The sequence below is a fragment of the Cryptomeria japonica genome, chromosome 3, assembly GCF_030272615.1.
Source record: "Cryptomeria japonica chromosome 3, Sugi_1.0, whole genome shotgun sequence".
Classification (NCBI taxonomy): domain Eukaryota; kingdom Viridiplantae; phylum Streptophyta; class Pinopsida; order Cupressales; family Cupressaceae; genus Cryptomeria; species Cryptomeria japonica.
The window spans coordinates 433,865,575-433,886,387 of NC_081407.1; the positions used below are offsets into that span (position 1 = coordinate 433,865,575).

Sequence of the window (20,813 nt, forward strand, 5' to 3'; positions counted from 1 at the left end):
CGTATGTACCAATAAATTTATATATTTTCTCTTCTTGAATTCAGTTATAGCCAATTGTCTTCTTATTTAAGATCCTCTCACCTATCACTATTTCTATTTTAAAATGTCTTCATTTTCGTAAACCTCGGCAATGTTTCTTCTTTTCTCACAACCTAAAATTGCGTTTGTGAATCAATGAAGAACCTTATGATAAGGATGGGAGTTAATGGAGTACAATTCTACAAGCGAAAAATACCTTTATACTTTTAATTGCCTAAGCCTCCTTGCACAGAAACCCTTGGTGGGGAATCAGCAATTTGGAATTTTATCAGATGTAAACTCCTGTTTGTTCCAAAATCGAGACGGTCAATTTCGCAGGCAGCTTTTATTTGTAATGATACTTGGTTGAAAAGAATCCCATTATGTCAAGATGGTGAACTCTAAGTTTCTGGCTGATTTTGCAATTGTGCAATTGGGATGGTATTTGTGTGTAGCAACTACGTGATTGATGGAGATGGCTTCAAGATCTAGAAGAATCTGGATGGTCCTCTCTTGATGTTGCTTAAAAAGGCTTAAAAAGCTAAGATTTTGAATTGTTAGCTTGATAGCTGGTCTTTTACAGAAGGGTCCAGGTAAACTGACTCGAGGAGAGACAAACCTGATATTGTAATGGTGGAAGTAGCATTACTAGAGATATTACTGGAATCATACAGAAATGAGATGGATATTCCAAGTAAAAAGATTTGGTTACACGGGACTATTGAAAGCAAGTAACTTTCTTTGGTTGGCTCTGCAGTTTGGAGCACTTAAATAGGATAGATTGGTTAGTTGAGATTTCTATAGGCCATCTATCTTCTTTATGGTGAAGAAAATGAAGCGAGCAACAAACATAGCATATTTGTTGCTCTCAAACTTAGAGGATTTGGATTAAAGTCATAGATAAGGGGAGTTTTGGTCTTTCCAAGTTAGGAAAGATGTCTGGTTAATGATGGGGTGTGTTAAATTAAAAGTACTCCTCTTGGATATGCTTCGAGTATCTCACCCATCATCCTTATTTGGAGTTATATCAATTGTTAGAAACAACAGAAATGTTGAATGTTCCGGATAACTGAGAGGGGGTGTGAATCAGTTATCAATTAAAACTTTATTAAATTTTCACAGAAACAGATCTGGCAAATATAGATTTCAGATTGCATAACCATGAACAAATGATACCATGAAAAGAACACACACAAGAGACACCAAGTATGACATGGAAAACCCAAGAAGGGAAAACCACGGAGAATGCTAGTTCTCAGAATAAAAACACCTGTTAGGGTGACATCGGTTAAGGTGACTTTAACAAGGTGGCTCACTGCCAGAATTGCTCACTGCATGTGGGCTCACTGCCCGGCTAAAACCGGCAGAAAAAGGAGGGCTCACTGCCCAAAAGAAGAAAGAAAGAATCCGCCATAAGAGGCACAACTGCCACTCTGCTGCAATGCCGGAAGAAACCTTAGGCTCACTGCCACCGGTATTAAACAGCATCAGCAAACAACCACACTGATCAACCACTTTATATTGCTAGAGATAGACCTTCTTTTTACAATCAACTTCCTTTTGCTAAAACTTTCTTCATGATTTTTCATTACAAGTGATCTTTATATAGCAATCTCCAAAATATATTTTTCAAGTCGGCCAAGGAGACAATAACTCATAATTCAGAAATAGGTCTTCAAACTAAGCATTCTCACGGTGGAGAGGAATGAAAAGTGCACCACACCACAATGCAACAACATGTTATCCAAATGCCACAATCACTAGACCAAAAGATAGAACATCTGGGGTTAGCCGGACCAGGTAAGAACACTTCTGGAGCACAACAACACATGCCGAATCAGAATAATGAAGATATATGCACTAGAAGCATGAAACTAGAAATGCAACAAAAGAACTAAAGACGCGGAGCAACACGGAGCTTTGCAAACTCTTTTAGACAAGCATCATCAACACAGCATAAACTTCCGGAGAATACCTTCCGGACCACCAAACCATGAAAGAAGAATCTCAAAATGTATCTGCAATAAGTCTGAACATCCAAAGCAAAACCAAGCACAGAAACAGAGTCAATACGTTGACATCAATGACAACCATACTGAACCATCAATCATCTTCACATTTGCAACAGAACATTCAAGGAAAAGGTCAGATTGATCGACTCCTTATTTTGCATGAAGGATTTTAAAATCCCTTTTCTTGGGATAAACAACATGCTATTGGTTCTTTTGGGTTGAGCCTTACTAAAGAAATATAACAATGTTGGGTTTTTTTATGGTCTTTTGGTTTGATTCTATACAGCTCCATGCTTCATTGAGCGATCTTCCCTAACAGGGATATTTTCACTTGTACTATGTTTGAAGGCTCAGGGTTTAACCACTTTAGTTCTGCTCCCTCTTTTGTGTTCAGTTGCTTTTTTTAATCTAGAATCTTTACATCCAAGTGGTTATCCTTAATTCTTGTACTCTGTGTTGCATTGATCTATGTTGGTCATTTGTGACATTAATATAACGAAATTCTTCCTTTGTGGCTCATATATGTGCTTGGGATGCTAAGATGATGGGAACTTGTTGTTCTAAAGCCAAAACTAAACCAAAATGTAAGAAACTAACTGTTATTAGCCCTCAGAATGTTAAAAGCTTTATAGAATATAGTTCACACCCCGCCTCCCCCAATCTCCTTCCCTCTCAAGTGTGACACTTGCTGGAAGTTTTGTGTTTAAAGCTGAAAGTAGCATTTGAATTTGATGGTAAAGGGTTGAATTGTTTTGAAATTTCAGAAATGATTGTCATCTTTCCTCCTGTTTGATGTTCTTTCATTTAGCAAACTAGAGTTGGAAGTTTGATCAATATCCAGTTCAAGTTGTATTAAACCAAAAGCTACATGTCCTCAACTGCTAATACTGTTGGTTTTGTTTCATCTGTAAGATTTAATCAGAGCTTCACAGTAAGGTGTCTTGTACAAAGATGGATCTATAACATATTTGCAGACAAATAAGCTTTGGCAAAAAATCAGTATATAAAAAAAAAACAATGCAGGAAAAATGTATGGTATATGAGTGGATTAAAAGCTGGATTTGAGAAGCCTCATTTTGACTCCAATTTGATACTTAAATAGCAAAGTTTTTAATTAATATGGTAAGATGGTCATATTTAAATATTGTACCATAGTGTGGAGCTCCAGCTTCTATGTCACGTTCCATTATTTGCTTATTTTAATAATGAATAAAAACTTGATTAAGATATTTATTTAGTTAAATTTTAATTTATTGAGTGGATTAAGTTAAATAGAATATTGTTATGCTTAAATTATATAAAGTGATTAAGATAGATTTTAATGATGTTGCAATGTTAATAATGGAAATTGATGATGATTTAGACTAGATATGTATGATGATAATGATTTTTATTTTAATGGCTGACCTATTAATGTGCAAATGAGTTTAAGTGGATGTAGGATTAGTTGAAGACAGGAACATGGTAAAGGAGAGGGGTCCTAGCCATTTGAGTAAACAATGTCCATGATGAGAACCATATCACACACCACGTAGAGCACACATATGAATGATATAATGAATGCTTCTATCTAAATGCCATGCATACATATGATTATTGATACTTATGAATGACTAATTAGAAAAGAAAAAGTAAAATGTCTTACCTTTTATTTACCTTGCGCGTTTGCTTGATAATAGGTACATGATGGAGTACTATGATAATATGTTGTCATCTTTGTTTATCATACTGTGATATATTTTCAAAATAAATAGTGCCATAACAAGTGTATTATGTTTCCCTTCTATAAACAATTGCACATAGAAGCTTATAAGTTCACATATAAGCATGATTACATCGCCATAAGAGTACGAATATATGGGTGCATATGAGTATATATTTATATGTACATGTATGCACTCACATAGCATATACCTGTGACGGTATAGGTGCGCCTATACGTGCTTATACAAGAAGCTGACGTTGTTACTATGCCATGCCTCATAATAACTTGGAGGCCGATTATACCAATAATCACATCCATTAAAATATTGCAAATGATAATGGTCACATAGCACTTACAATGTCTTAATGGATGGAGCTCTTTTTTTATTATTATATTTCATAATGCTGCAATGTATTGCCAAATCGAATGCTATCCATAGCATTGCATTATAATACTCCCATTTCAAATGTTGTTCTTAATGCTTCAACATATAGAATCTAGAAAATGATATGTTTATAACATCGAATGCATATTATTAGCCAAGTTCAAAGTGAGCAAGGTGGCCGCCAACTTAAAATCAAAATGCCATTGAATCTTTTAAAAAGAAATAAGCCGAATCAGTCTGTATTATAAAAGCCATGAAACAGCTCATACCAAGTGGCCGCAAGTAGGGAAATGACCTGTACAATATTTAAGTTTTGTAACAACCACGCCCAAGAAAAGAAGGACCGATAGCTATGTTTGGTTAAGAATATCATTTTGAGAAGGAAGCCACTATCGTTTTTGGGCTGCAAGCCCATTATTTTGCTTTCAGAAGCCAAACATATTTTGCATGAAAGATTTTCTGAACATAGGCATTCAAGAGGTTTCATCTTTTCATGTAGAACAAACAATATAGAGACAGAGAAGCAGAATATATCTGCTTTGCCCATCACTGCATAGTAAAGCTCACATTTTCATCACTCGAGTCAATATTTTTGAGTTTGAGAAGGGGTGGAAACAAACATAAGAGGGTTATTGAATTGGCAAGGCGTCCAAGTTGAGAACAGTGGGTCGCCAGTATTCAACCCAATCATCTTCAGTTATTCAAGCAGTTTTCTACAATTCTTTTGTGTTTTTCTGAATTTATATAATGAATCTGGGTAGAATCCATATCATCATGTGAAATCTGAAAGTGTGCTTTTTCATAAAAATATTGCATTATTAAAATCTGATAGGATATTGTTAGCACAAATGAGCGCATAATCAGATGTATAAATACTTAAGAATCAATACATCTGAATATGTAACCATTTGGGTATCCAGAGAACCTTAGGTGAACTTGCAACATAGACGAACTATTCTTAGCTGTCCTTTTCCATGACAGTTTGTGATTAACCTTAGATTCTGAACATATGAGACAAATAGATAAATAGCTAGATACTGATTACCAAATCTGCAATCTTCATTATAAAATTTAAGAGCAACAGTAGTAAGAAACATTAGCATCATTCTCTGCATTAAACAGATTAATAAATCATTCAAAAACCACAGAAATTTAGAGGACAATTACCTTCTTTTCTTGACAATTTGAGAACAAGATCGTTACTACAGTTAAAAAGAGCAAAAAACATAGAGATATCAGTAACCTTGCATCATGTTCATCTGAAAATTAGTTAGTTATGAAACTGAATGAGGTAGGCAAAATTAGTTATAGTAGAGAATGTATACGCATATATAAATATGTACATACACATAGGCTATCACATATATGTATACTTCCAGTATACACACATGCGATATACCTTCTCTTTAATTCTAATTTAAATTCTTCTTTCAATTAATGACTGTTGTATAAATCTGCTTTTGTCCTCATTACGAAACTGAATGTTAAATGTAAAATTACTCATAAACATGCATAAATTCTGATTTCTTACTTATCGTGTATTCTTAAAGAACGTATGCTCATATATATGCGTATAATAATATATGTACATGTCATTATATACATACATGTGTCATACCTTCTTCTTAAAATATGTCATTGATCTCAAAATGATTATATTATTGCCTAACGATGCATTGAAAATTTGAAACAGACATATGGAATTATAGAAATGCATATGGAAGTCATATAAACAATCTCATTGGTAATGCATTGTAATAGCCATATACTAAGTTACCGATTCGGGTACGGATTCGACAATTTTTTTTTCTTGGGTACAGGTACAGGTACGGGTATGTCCGTACATATATGTATATATATTTTAATTTTATGTATATATGTATACATATATTATATATATGTTCAAACATCAAAATTATATATATGTTTTGATGCATTTCATGCATCAGAAGGGGCGAAATTAGGGTTTATATGTTAAAAAAAAATTAAAAAAGGTGTTTTTTTATTGTTTTTTGTGTTTTTACGACCCATGGGCCCTGTTTTTGGGAACCCACAGGCCTTGGTTCTCCTGGGTCCACTCGGGTTCTCCTCGGGTTCCTCCTGGGTCCTGCCCAGGTGGCTGGGTTTTATATGACTTTCATGTGCATTTATATCATTCTATATGGCTGTTACAATGCATTACCAATAAGATCATTTACATGACTTCCGTATGCATTTTTATCATTCTATATGGCCTAAGATATCGGTTCTTGGCAAAATGGGCTGGGTCCGGGTCCTGATTCTTGCCCGGTCCTGGTTCTCCCCGGGTTCTCCTTGGGTTCCTCCCATGACTGGGTTCTCTTGCCCCTACGGAAGTCATGTAAATGATCTTATTGGTAATGCATTGTAACAGCCATATAGAATGATATAAATGCACATGAAAGTCATATAAATGTTCTCATTGGTAATGCATACAAAAGCCACATAAGATGATGAATTAATAGTAATGCATCAGAAAGACATGTAGGAGCTGCATTAAATCATCATGTAGAATGTGAATATGTTTAAGATGCATACGAAAAGCCATGTAGGAGAAGTGAGAAGTCTCTTCATAGGAAAATTCATTAACATAGGATGATTGGTGTTTGATACATTGTATGTGGGATAAGCTATGTTTTCGGGAATGGTTGTTGAATGTAGAAACAACAGAGAATGATGATCCTCTTTTTGGGAAATCTGTTTTTAAAGTGCTTTGGCCAAAGCCTAGTTCATTGAAATAGATGAATTGCCTAACAAATTTCACTTAATATGTTTCTTTGCCACATCTGATAATATTTCGTTGCATACTCATATAGTAGATGTGCATGTAGATGTATCAAGCTGCACGATGGTTTCCATCCTGCCATTGTTTTTAGGTAGCTAGGCTTTTCGTTCAAGGTTGGTGGTTCTTCATGTCAGGAAGAACTCTGGTGAAGCATAACTGCTTTGTGGTTGGGCAAAAAAGTACTTGAGCCATGTTCCTGTCCTTAGCTAGTAGATGACCTTGTGGTTGGTAGGTAGCAAGCGAGGACGATTGTATTTCTAATTATTTGTATCTTGAAATTTGTACTTTTCTTATATTGTTATCGTCATGGCAAGTAGCTCATCATCTTTGTACTTAGATTAATATATGTATATGTGCTTTCCTGGAATAAGCACTTGAACTCCATTGGGCACTTGAACTCCATTGGAAATTGTAATTGTAATATTTATTTTATATTTATATGGAACGTTTGATTATAATTAATATTTGATGATGTGTTAAATGAGTTATTTAAATATTTTTATATTTTTTATTTCCGATGTCCTTACATTGTATATTTATCAGATAATTTTCTAATACTATTTGTGCTTATGGTTTACTTTGCTAGTAAAGAACAAATAGAATCTTCAACCATAGTATGTGGCTGACCCTCTAGATTTTGAAATGTAACAGATATCAGCAGCACTTGATGCATTAGTTGACATTGCTGGTGGAAAAGTTAATATCCATGTACTAATGGCCTCAGCTGCATTCGCATCTGTATTTATGGGAAATGCCCTGGAAGGCGGATTACTTCTCGCCATGTTTAGCCTTGCTCATATTGGTAAGGTATTTGAAGTTGTAATTGAGTTTTTTCTAGTCTAGTATACAGGTTTAGGTAGCTGTTCTCTCCATTGCTTGTACTGTGTCATACTTCTAAGAACTGCTTTCTGTAGCGGAGGATTATTTTGCAAACCGAGCAATGGGTGATATCAAGGCACTAAAGGAAAGCAATCCAGAGTTTGCTCTTGTTTTGGATACATTTGATGCAACAGCACCTCTTCATTTTTCAGCAATAACCTACAAACATGTTCCTATGCATGATTTGGAGGTGGGATCATACATATTGGTTAGAGCTGGTGAGGTATACAACTATCTGAAGTGTTGCTTTTCAAATTTTATGTCTGCATTTGTTTTGATGCAAGTAAGTCATTTTGCCAGTAGAATTTTGTTACAAGGTCTTCTCAGGCATCAAGACCCTTTACTTGGGTGGGGTCATTCTCCAAAGTTCCATAGAAAGAACTCAATAAATTCTGAAATTCCTTAGAATATAAATGCCTTTATGTTTCTTATTGATATCCTTCATGTGTATCTGAAATTTCAAGCTAACTCTATTAACAAAAGTAATTACAATATTTATCGGAAATTGCATAAAAAATCATATGAAGCGCCAAAAGGGATTTCACTCCATGGCTGGAACTGCTCTCCAGTTAAGGTCATAAGTTCTATGTAAAAAAAGACTCTAAATATGAATTGAGATTTAAACACTTGGGCTTTCTTTTTGGCACAGAACAATAGAATCTAGTCTACCTTCCATTATGGTCTCAAGAAACATGCATGCCAAGATGACAAGCATTCTCTCTGATTGATATACACACATACATATAGATATCCACATACACATATCCATACACACACAAAACCATTCTCCTTTTAAGGAAAATATAACCGTTCTCCAATCCACCAATTATATGGTTGGTAACCAGGTCAAATCTGCTGGTGTCCCTCCTTGGATTAAAAGGACATACATTTACATACTTATACACACATACATATCTATATACACACGTACATATAGATATACACATACACATTCACATATCCACACACACACACAAAACTATTATCATTTTAAGGCAAATATGATCGCTCTCTAATCCACCAATTATATGGATTTTTTGGTTGGTAACCAGGTCAAAACTGCTGGTGTCCCTCCTTGGACTAAAAGGATATATAAATTTACATACACACACACCCGCACACCCACACTTGTGTGCATGCACACACTCACACACATGCACACACATATATCTACACACATACATATAGATATGCACTTACAAACACACAAAACAATTCTCCTTTTAAGGCAAATACAACTGTTTTCCAACCCACCAATTATATGGTATTTTTGGTTGGTAACCTGGTCAAAATTGCTTGTGTCCCTCCTTGGATTAAAATGATATATACATTTACAGACTTAAACATGCACACATGCACTCACACACATGCATGATGCACACACACACATGCACACATGCCCACACACACACGCATGTCTCCACACACACACACGTCTCTGTATGAATATTGACAAATAAAACTATATTAATTGTGATGAAATGCTGCAAAACTGCTTATTGTACTTTAATAATGATAAGCTAGTGAAGGAGCAAAAGATGACAATAAATCATTGTTCAAGAGAATACTGCTAAAGGAAGGATATAAAGAAAGAAAGGGCATTTGTATGCACACACACATCTATATCTCTATAATCCTATATATATTGATAAATAAATTTGTATTAACCACGATGAAATGTTACAAACTGCCTTTTGTATTTTGAGAGCAATAAGGTAGTGAAGGACTGAAAGGCAACAATAGAACATTGCTTGAAAGTTAAGAGCATACAGCTGGATGAAAAGATACAAAGAGAGAGTGAGAATTCATAGCTTTTACAATGTAAGCATTAAAACTTATGGTTAATGCAGAAAGCAAAAAGAATGTAGTACTAAAGAATTTTCAGCAATTACATTGTAAGGCTATTTAACTGAAGTGAAATACAAAATGGAGAGTGTTCTGAAACCAGCTGTTAAGATTTTGTGCTGCTGCCAATATTAAGCATTAGGTCCTCCATAAGGGCTATGGTAAAGGATCAGATTATTCCCAGCAGTGTTGGGTCCAGTGGCATTGAATTCTTTGGGCTATGTGTCCCAATCTATAGATTGATACGAAGATAATGATATTCTTGGCTATGCTTGATTGGACCATGTGAGTTTTGTTTTGAACTTATTTAGTGGTGCCCTAATGAGTAAAGTATGAATTATTCTCAACCTAATAAAAGAAATTTGAGGCTAAGCTCATTCATTGGACTTGAAATTTGAGGCAAGCAAATTGTCCATTCTCATTGACCAATAAATGTTTCGGTCCAGATTAAAATAGGATGTTATATTAACAATTGCATGTCATGAGTTTTGAAGCTGATAAATAATGTTAACTCATCATGTAAATGAATTAGGCTGTTCCTGTTGATGGAGAAGTATGCCAAGGAAGATCTATGGTTACTGTTGAACACTTGACTGGAGAGGCTAATCCAATTGACAAACAAATTGGGGATGTTGTTCCTGGGGGTGCAAGGAACTTGGATGGTATGTTGATAATCAAGGTATGCTTGTATAATCCTTACTAAGTTTTAACATATCAACAATGTTGTTAAATTTGCTGAAAAACCACCTTACTATTTGTTTATCTAAAAGTAGTTTACTTAAACATATGGGAAATAAACTTAATTTATGATCTTTTATGTGTTTATAATATCTTTCAACATGAACTACTTATTTGATTTATGTACTGAAAAAAATTGCTATTTCTTAAGCCAAAATAATTGTTCTAATTTTTAAATAATTATATTAGTGATCTATCAACATATGTCAACATTGTTTCTGAGGGGCTCCTGGATAATATTGATCTCTACTAAGAGTTTTAACAGTAATCATAAAAGAAACATGATTTAAGAAGAGTGCAGGTATACACTCAAAAGTCCAAGACACATGCAGTGTGAGACATTCAGATTCATGGAAGGAAAAGAATAGAAAAGAAAAATAGAAGACAAAATATTCTAACTAATCTGTTATATTGAATTGTGCCTTTCTGAGCGAAGGAAGGTGACAAAGTCATGAGCTTCAAGACACACATGTCAAAGCCTAGAGTCCAAATATTCCAGACTTTTTTTAGCTCAAAACATATCATGATTTATATGAAACATTTAATTACTTGTCTTACTGCAGGTTGATATGTTTCTTGCTCTCAACTTCAACCAGTTCTTACTATATTTAGTCCTGCCTTTGTGATTGAACACTCTGTCAAACCAGTAGCATGGATCTATAGAATATTTCCTCCCATTCTTTATATTCTTAGGATGGTTATATGCCAAAAATAAGCTAGCAAAAAATTACCTATTTGATAACTCCTATACCATGCTTACAGAAAGATTAAACATGACATATTTTAGAGCTGCTTCTATAGCACAAGTATGAGTTGCATACCTATCTTCACTCAATATGTTAATTTTAGAAGCATGCAGTAGGAATGATATCTAGATTTATGCTATTTTCTGTTGCACATATATGGTATAAGTTGAAGGAAGCAATAGCCAAAATTTAATGTCACAAGACAATCCTTGTTTTGCTCAAAATCAATGAAATGTCTTCACAGCTCAACTTCTAGAACAACATACAGAAAAGATAATAGGAGAATGAAATTCACTGCAAATCTAACACCAAAAATATTGCCCAGCTCAAGCGGCTCATTGAGGAACTCTTGTAGCAGGAGTTATATTATTTTTAATATTTTTAACATACCAAACATTATTTACAAAGCAATGATTTATTTGGCTTTAGCATAACTATCATATGGTTTTCAGGACTGAAACTCATACAACATATTGCCTGAATGATGGGGCATACCTGAAATGTTAATGGTGAAGTCTCAAAGTCCAGTGTTCTTTCTTGTACACCCCTTCTTCCTGCCATCGTGTCTCTATGTAACCAATGTTTCCTTAGCACATTTATTCTGTTTGAGCTGTGACACAGAATTAGGGCATCATTTTTGTCTTCCTACCTGCATACATGATTTCCAATTGCTGTCTTTTTTAATTGCTAGTTTTTTTAAAACAATCAATAAACAGTGTAATTTCCTGTACTTTCAGTGTTACACGATTTGACAATGTACATCTTCTTATCTAGAGCAACTTAGGTCTTAACTCTATGGCTTTTCTCAAATCTCACATTAGGTACATAACAACTGTAATCCTTAATATTCTGCTTCATGTCATGACCCCAGCTATAACATATTAATCATCAAATAAATTCAGAAAATTGTCTTACTCCCTAAGGCTTCACAGTTTTCTATAATCTAATCATGCCAAGGCAAATAGAAAGAAAATACTGACTCTATCCTATTGATCCAATTCAACCCTGATGCTTATGATAATATATACCAAATGACTAGTATGGAACAGCAATGATAAGTTTAAGAGCAGGTTTGTTTAAAGATTAAGAAAGTTTAATAGCCTGTAATGCCCCCTACAGCGATCACATTATCTGACAGTCCCCTGTGAAAACCTAATCAGCAAATGGAGTTTCATTGAACACTGCATCGTCTACTTTCAGGGCTGGGAACATAGAGGACGATATTTGACAGTAGTGTCTGATCGATAATATTGTGCAAGTGCCTAAATGTGTGATTGATAATCATATCCAGTTTGATGAGATAGCATTGTGTTGTGCGTTTTGCACACACCCCTGTCCCAGACAGGAGACCCCCCCCACCCCCCAATTTTTTTTGTTTAGTCTGCCCGATAGAGAGAGAGAGGGCATGTGATTGAAATTGCATGAGAACCCTAGACTTCACATGAGATCATTAGTACCGAAATGCAAAGTGGAAATACAATACTGGCAAATGTCGAGGGTTTACAATATAAAATCGACTCTACCCAAGCTTTCAAAATCACCCAATGTATCCCATCCTATTGTCGAGCCTGCAATTGCCAAAAAATCTCGACTTTGAAATCGCCGAACTTCCACCAAGAAAGTAGAGCCCGAAATAATTTGAAGAAAGGGTGGTCGCGTTAAGATCATATTTGTTGACTTCCTCGCATTTTGCCTGTCAATGCCGAGTTTATCCCCCCTTACCGGCTAAGTTGCGCTTTTAGTCCAAAGGCCGAGTCAAAGAAATTCGTGCATTTCTGTTCAAAAGCCCGAATTCTTCCAAACAAAGGGGCGAAAGAAACTCGACATTTTTACTGGTTTTGTGAGATATAAGAGAATCGCACTTTTTCACCCAATAGGCCAAGTTTCCAAGCAAAGGAGTTGCTTAAAAGAAAAATTGCACATTTCCTTAGAAAAGCCCAAGTTTGGTAAAGAGATGAATTCTCTTAAGAAATTTGGCGTTTATAATAAATTTGCAAAGTTTGGCGATTAAAGTGTTTTTGTTAATGTCTGTAGCTGCAGGAGATTTCATTATTCCTGTGATGATTGTGAATCTATATTGTTCGACTATCTTGAGTTTTGCGTTTGATTCTTTGGGTTCTTCCATAGCTGGAAGTGTAACCGTTCCTTTGATAACTGTCACCGACCTTTGTGTATTGATTATGGCTTCATGGGAGCCTTGTGCTTGGTGGCTGCGTTTCTTTCTTTATCGTATTGCTTCCAATTAAAAGGTTCGGTTGATACAATGTTTGTGTGGCTTGTTTGATAACGGTTTATGAATCGGCATGTAATGTAACTGCCACTAAGCATATTGCATGCCTTAAGCATGGGATTTTTGTCTACCTTTATCTGGTTTAAGCATGGGATTTTCGCCTACCTTTATCTGGTGTGTGGTGGATTGATTTTTTAGAGGTTCACGCATGAAATTCAGAAGAGAGAATACATTTGATATATGCTTCTGTGATCATTTGCATGATGAGTTTTTATCAGTATCTTCTTCAGCGCTTCAGTATTTTTTCAGCTTCTACTGTTGATTGTTAAGTGCTAACAATCTGTGTTTAGATCATTTCTTGATTAAGCTTGAGAGCATCGTATCAAATTTGTGCCTTTAATAAAGGTTGATTTTTGGTGTGGATGCATTTTTCACCCTCAGGTGGAGGGTTTTCCCAGGATAAAATTTTGTGTATCTTGTTCTTGTAAGATTTTCTAAGTTTCAGATTGTTGTGTCTTACCTTTCTTATTCTAACATTAACATGGTATCCGAGCCAGGTTTGAGGCCGTCTCCCTCATAGGAGGTCTCAGGATTCTGGGAGGGTTGCTTGTTTATTGTTTGGTGTTATTCAAACTATGTTTTTTTGAAGACTACACCTTTCTCTAAGTTGCAACTTTATTTCTTCCTATTTCGAATTTCATTTTCCGTTGATCTTTCACAGATCGACAGGACTTCGCCAGAGAAGCAAATCAGAGTAGGCCCTGCCGATATTATTCACAGCCCTGAGTTCAAGTTTTGCATAGTAAGTTCAATGATGATCGCGATATTGTGTTTGGGGAAACTCTCTGTCAACCGACGTATTGTTCGTGGACTGCAAAATTCTGCTGCAAATTTCCACTCTGAAAGCTCAACCTCTATATTGCTCGTCATTTGAGTCTGGAAAGCTCGTTGCTGGTTCGATCTGCTTCGTTTCCTTCTTCAAAGGCGAGCGGTGCAGAAAATGGTGGTTTCAAATCCAGCAACAGGATGTCTAGCAGGTGGAAGGAAATGTTTAAGCTAAGCAACAAAGATTATTTCTGCACCGCATCAAAGGAAGCCGAGGAGGACGACAATGAAGAGAAACCCCTTGTTTCTTCATGATCGCGGTGGTCGTTTTCAAGAAGCGGCGGTGAATTATGAGGTAACGTATTATTTTGTGCTTTGCCGTTTTCCATAAGCAAATCTGTAGTAGAACGCAAGTCGAGGCCGTTCTCGGAACCTCCTTTCTGTTACAGAAGCAAATCCGTTGGAGCTCAGTCGACCTTCAAAGAATCTGAGGCTCTGGTCTCGGGTTCGAAGCCCGCTGATATAGCCGATTTAAAAGACGTCAAGAAAGGTCCGCCAAATCTACCCAAGCACAAAGGCAGTCCAGGAACGACAAGGAGAAGCTCCTCTGTGAGAAGCTACGAGCGAGGTAGTCCTGGAAGGGGGAGCAGGAGGTTCGTGGTTCGAAACTCGAAGACGCTTGTTTCTCCATGCCCTGGAAAACCCATGGCGGATGGGTTGCTTAAAAGCCATTGTAATGTTTCAGGAGTGAGCATGAAAGTGAATCCTGTGCTGAATGTGCCGGCCTACATTGGCCCTATGAGAGGCAAAAACGGCCTTGGATTAAAGGGAATTATTTAGAAATAGGTAACTGCTCCAACATACGTCTTGATCGCTTGAACACTAAAAATATTAAAATTGAGACAAGAGGGCTCTCTCAGTGAGAGGGAGCAGACTGCAAGGAGATTTTTGTTCTAATCTCAGGATGGTCATATTCCAAGGATCATGGTCTTTTCAGCTTCAGAAGGAGTCTGTTATTTCATTAGAGGCAACCTTGGATGAGGAGGTCAGAAGGTTGATATCAGGTTCAGAGGGAGCCACGTCATCATGAAGATTTGGTTAAAGCATTTTTTCTCTATGATAGAGAAATTTGAGGTGAAAGCCCTTGCTAATGAGTTCTTCTCTGTGAGGGAGAAGTTCGAGGTGCAATCCCTTGTTAATGCATTCTTCTTTGCGAGAGAAGTTTGAGGTGAAAGCCCTTGTTCCACCCTCTGGGAGTAACCATGGTGGATGTCATGTCGAGAGACTCCATGAAAACATCACGTTGAGTGACTCCGTGATGAGAGCTTGTGTTTATTTCACACACGGGAGTAGCCATGGTGAACATCATGTTGAGTGAATCCGTGATGCTATCATGTTGAGAGAATTCGTGATAAAGTTTTGTTTTTACACATATGGGTGTAGCCATTGTGTTTGTCATGTTGAGAGACTCCATGACTTGAAAATCAGTAAATGATATCTCCTTTGCTAAGAGGGAGTGTTAATGTTTGTAGCTGCAGGAGATTTCATTATTCCTGCGATGGTTGTGAATCTATATTGTTCGACTATCTTGAGTTCTGTGTTTGATTCTTTGGGTTCTTTCATAGCTAGAAGTGTAACCGTTCCTTTGATAACTGTCACTGACCTTTGTGTATTGATTACGGCTGCATGGGAGCCTCGTGCTTGGTGGTTGCGTTTCTTTCTTTATCGTATTCCTTCCAATTAAAAGGTTCGGTTGATACAATGTCTGTGTGGCTCGTTTGATAACGGTTTATGAATCGACATGTAATGTAACCGCCACTAAGCATATTGCATGCCTTAAGCATGGGATTTTCGTCTACCTTTATCTGGTGTGTGGCGGATTGGTTTTTTAGAGGTTCACACATGAAGTTCAGAAGAGAGAATACATTTGATATATGCATCTGTGATCATTTGCATGATGAGTTTTTATCAGTATCTTCTTCAGCGCTTTAGTGTTTTTCCAGCTTCTACTATTAATTTTTAAGTGCTAACAATCTGTGTTTAGATCATTGATTGATTAAGCTTGAGAGCATTGTATCAAATATGTGCTTTTAATAAAGGTTGATTTTTGGTGTGGTTGGGTTTTTCACCCTCAGGTGGAGGGTTTTCCCAGGATAAAATTTTGTGTATCTTGTTCTTGTAAGATTTTCTAAGTTTCAGATTGTTGTGTCTTACCTTATTCTAACATTAACAGTTTTCACATTTCTTCTAATGGGCCCGAATTTCTCCTTGGGTTAAGCGCAAGAGCCAAACACAGGCAAGGAAGTTCGGCGCTTTTAAGAAAAATGTGAGTTTGTGCGATAAAGACATTCTCACGTTTCTCTTAAATTGTGAGTTTGTGTGATAAAAACATTCTCACACCAAGTCTCTTCCAAACAAAGGAGCGAAGGGTAAAAATGTTAATTTTGTGGATCAGAATTAAAATTTATCTTCTTCTACGTATTATCTATCACTGAATTGTTGTATAAATCTGATTGTCTTCTTTTATGTTGTAGGAGAGGAGGAGCATTTTTTTTCAATGTACATTCTCACACATTTCATTTGGTATATGTAGTGGGCTGGGTACGGTCAAGCGATGCCTTGACCGGCCATGTCTTTTGGACATGGCCGATCAAGACATCACTTGATTGTGCCCCCTCACGATAATAAATGTTTGAATGAGAGACTTCATTTATCTCTCATTCAATCATTTATCTTACCGAGGCTATCATGCATTAACACTCCCTCTTAGCTAGGTAAGATAAATGTAAAAGGTATTGGGAGCAATATTCATAAATCATATGATGCTTATCTTGGGACCATAGTTTCAAGATGTGAATTGCCTCTGTCGGCGATTCTATTCACAAACTCTTGAGTGGATTGCCTCTGTCGGCGATTCTATCCATAAGCTCTTGTGTGGATTGCCTTAGTCGGTGATTCTATCCACAAGCTCTTGTGTGGATTGCCTCAGTCGGCGATTCTATCCACAAGCTCTTTGTGTGGATTGCCTCAGTCGGCGATTCTATCCATGAGCTCTCACGTGGATTGCCTTAGTCGGCGATTCTATCCATGAGCTCTTACGTGGATTGCCTCAGTCGGCGATTCTATCCATGAGCTCTTGTGTGGATTGCCTCTGTCGGCGATTCTATCCACAAGCTTTTACGTGGATTGTCTCAGTCGGCGATTCTATCCACAATCTTGAGTTATTGTAAGATCGTCACCTTCCAATAACCTCAAAAATACTAGTGGAAATCATTTGGAAGTCGTCACTTCCTTATGATTTACACAGGGCCCATAAAATAATTATTAGTATTAATAATAATAATCAATATTTACAATTTTTACCTCAGAAGTGCTCAATCTTGATTAGTAAGCTCCCTCTCAATCACAAGGTATCTTGAGTTTCTTCTAGAGAACATATTTTTCTGAACATATGTCTGAATTTCTTACTTCAGCAAGGGACGCTTGTAGTTCAAGTTTGAGAGGACAAGTTCTTGCAATGTGGCCATATTTGAGACTTTCAAGGAGATATCAATCTGATCTTAATCGGATCTTCCTTCAGGCGGTTAGGCTTTATAGAAGGAAACCTGGCTCTGATACCATGTTAATTTTGTGGATCAGAATTAAAATTTATCTTCTTCTATGTATTATCTATCACTGAATTGTTGTATAAATCTGATTGTCTTCTTTTATGTTGCAGGAGAGGAGGAGCATTTTTTTTTCAATGTACATTCTCACACATTTCATTTGGTATATGTAGTGGGCTGGGTACGGTCAAGCGATGCCTTGACTGGCCATGTCTTTTGGACATGGCCGATCAAGACATCACTTGATCGTGCCCCCTCACGATAATAAATGTTTGAATGAGAGACTTCATTTATCTCTCATTCAATCATTTATCTTACCGAGGTATCATGCATTAACAAAAAACTTTGCGATTTTAATAGTTTTGCAAGAAGTGAAGAAGTTCGCATTTCCTCCCCAATTCACAAGCCAAAAGCATATTGAAAAAAGAGGAAGGGCTCGCGCTATTCACATTCTCCCTCAATATGCCGAACTTGCCCCTTATTTTGCCGATAAAAAATCAAAGCAAGATCCTAAGGTTTTTTGCATTTGCACTTAAAAGGCGGAGTTTTACCCTTTCATTGAATCAGCCAAGTAAAGAGAAAAGAGGGGATTCAAATTAATTTAAAAAGTGAATATTTTTTTAATTTTTCCCTCTTATTCGTCCAAACAAAGCCCGACATTGCCTTAATTTTTTTTTAATATTTGTTAAAATTGTTTATATTTTTAGAGGTGATTGATTCAAGTTGAAATCGATTGTTCGCAGATCGATGTTGTTGGGAAGAGCTAAGGTGGCAACCTAAGGCGCAAATTGAATATAGGATCTCGATTGAGCTGGGTGATGAAGATGATGACGCACAAAGACTACCAAAGGGCGGTGTCAATGAAGAACATGTTGCGGGGTAGAGGCAACCACAACACAAAAGGACCAAGGAGATGATATTTCAAGTCTTTGGAGAGTAGTGGTATACTTAGAATGATACCAATATATGCACACTCAAAAACAACTCAAATTGCACAACAAAGAATATCAAAAAATCCATTGGCTTGTAAAACTGAATTGTTCTAATGTAAATGACTTAATTGATGCCAAATAGTGGTCGGTAGCTGAGGAGGTGGTTGGGAGGACAACAAAAGATAACTAGGCATGTGTTAAAGCTAGCTTCTAGAAGGCAGATTGCAGCCTTTGAATGCAGTTAATCGTGGCCTTTCATTCAAATTGTAAAATCTATAAAAGGAAGATGCCTCTCTTTGTAAAGGGTTAGATTTTAGTAGTTAGATCTTTTAGAATTAGGTAGCCAACAAGTTAGAAGTAGTTGTAGTTAGCAGATTAGGAATAGAATAGAGTTGTAAGAAATTGTTGTAATGACAACTAAAATCAATATATAAACATTGAAGAATGGTGTTTGTTATTTTGGTTTTCTTCTATTTGCATGATTTCCCTTCAGCTGGTTAAGTTGAGTTCAATGGTTTTAATGGTGAAATGTGGGGGGTATTTGATGTATTTCCGGTTCATACCATTAGGACCTGCTGATTGTAAGTCACCGTGTATGGTTAGTTTGAACCCAAAACTGTGCTTAGTTCAACCATGGGTATTTGTTTTAGGCTGCGCCAGAATTGGGTGCCTAAAAAAATGTCCATAGTCTGAAAACCTTTAATTTCCTAGGAGCTTGCACTGTTCTTGTTGAGTTGTGAGGGTGTCTCTGGCAAAACAATGATTAGTTTATGGAAATCTGTCTACCCGCTACATTAATTGTTATCATCACTGTCCTTAGGATCCCTAAACCCTTCCCTTTTTCATTTATTTCCCCTGTCTGAGAATCGCAACATTGTCAGATGCAGACTAGCTTGTTGTAAACGTAAGTCCCTTGTGTTACCAGCAAAACACATCAAACCGTTGAGTTATCCCGCAATGAAGACCTGACATTTGGAACCTTGAGGTTGTCCCCTTTGATCATCTAAAACAACATTAGGGATTTCCTTATTCAAGAGAGGATAGGATACTCAACATTCTATTTTGTGTTGACCAGAAGGAGTTGGTAATCCGACTTTAGCCACGTCAACACATTGGTTAGCATTAGTTATGGTGAAAGGATGCATTGAACCAAAGGTCATTGCCATTACTAACAGGCACCATGTTTAAAAGACACTACTCTCCTCCATCAATGAAGAAGTATTAAAGGACAATTCCAAGCAAGACAAGAGGAGCATCGAAGTATCTGCATTTTCAGCAAGGGAAACAATCACGTACCCTTCAGACAGAGACATACAAATCATTTTATCAACAATCTGAATATTCATATTAATTTTGGTGGTATGATCTACATTATGAGTAAATATACATTTATGTGCAAAATAGTCTTCATATGATTTTAATAATGTCATCTCTTCTGTATTAAGTCTGATTATACATTTCTAAATCTGTATATTTACGTAATAAGATAAAATGAATCAATCCTTTAGAATGGCGAGCAATCAGACGTTCTATTGTGCAGGGGAGATACAGTACATATAAGTAGGGCAAGTAGCCAAAGGTCCATCTGGGTTAAGCAGGAGGTCAAATGATGGATGTGCTTCCATACCCCTGAACTCCAAAGAGTTAAGCAGGAGGAAGTAAGACGGATGTACTTCCATGCCCTTGAACCTGTTGGATTGGCTCAAAGGTACCTGTATGATCTCCCATGGTACTTCACAATAGCAATGGATTGATTGGATGGAGCTCCAAAGGCATTAACTGAAATTATATGTGTACATTGTTGAATATTATGTTTATTTTGTGATACTAACTTGGTTGCAGGCTCAAGATTAAGATAGTAATTCGACAATACACATTTCCAAGCATCATCCAAACCCTAATTAGGGAAATTTACTTTAGGGAAAATTGAGTAGGGTTCCTGTAGGGGATATTATACTTCAGCATATTTTGTTTTTCTTATGTTTGTTTCATGTTCATGTAAAGTCAAAATAAGTAAGGTATTTCAGATCTTCCATTAAGTAAAATTGGTATAATAAATGATAGTTATTAACAAGTGTCAACTCATTGCT

The 20,813-nt window shown here is 36.4% G+C and overlaps 1 protein-coding gene across 1 annotated transcript in view; it reads left to right on the forward strand.

Moving 5' to 3' along the window:
• The window catches only part of LOC131068487 (probable cadmium/zinc-transporting ATPase HMA1, chloroplastic), a 158,063-nt gene that overhangs the window by 1,347 nt on the left and 135,903 nt on the right, over positions 1-20,813 (forward strand). The window contains exons 2-4 of the mRNA XM_058003671.2: positions 7,575-7,725; positions 7,838-8,025; positions 10,180-10,326. Coding sequence (XP_057859654.2) covers positions 7,575-7,725; positions 7,838-8,025; positions 10,180-10,326 — 486 coding nt within the window. The remainder of the gene's footprint in view (positions 1-7,574; positions 7,726-7,837; positions 8,026-10,179; positions 10,327-20,813) is intronic.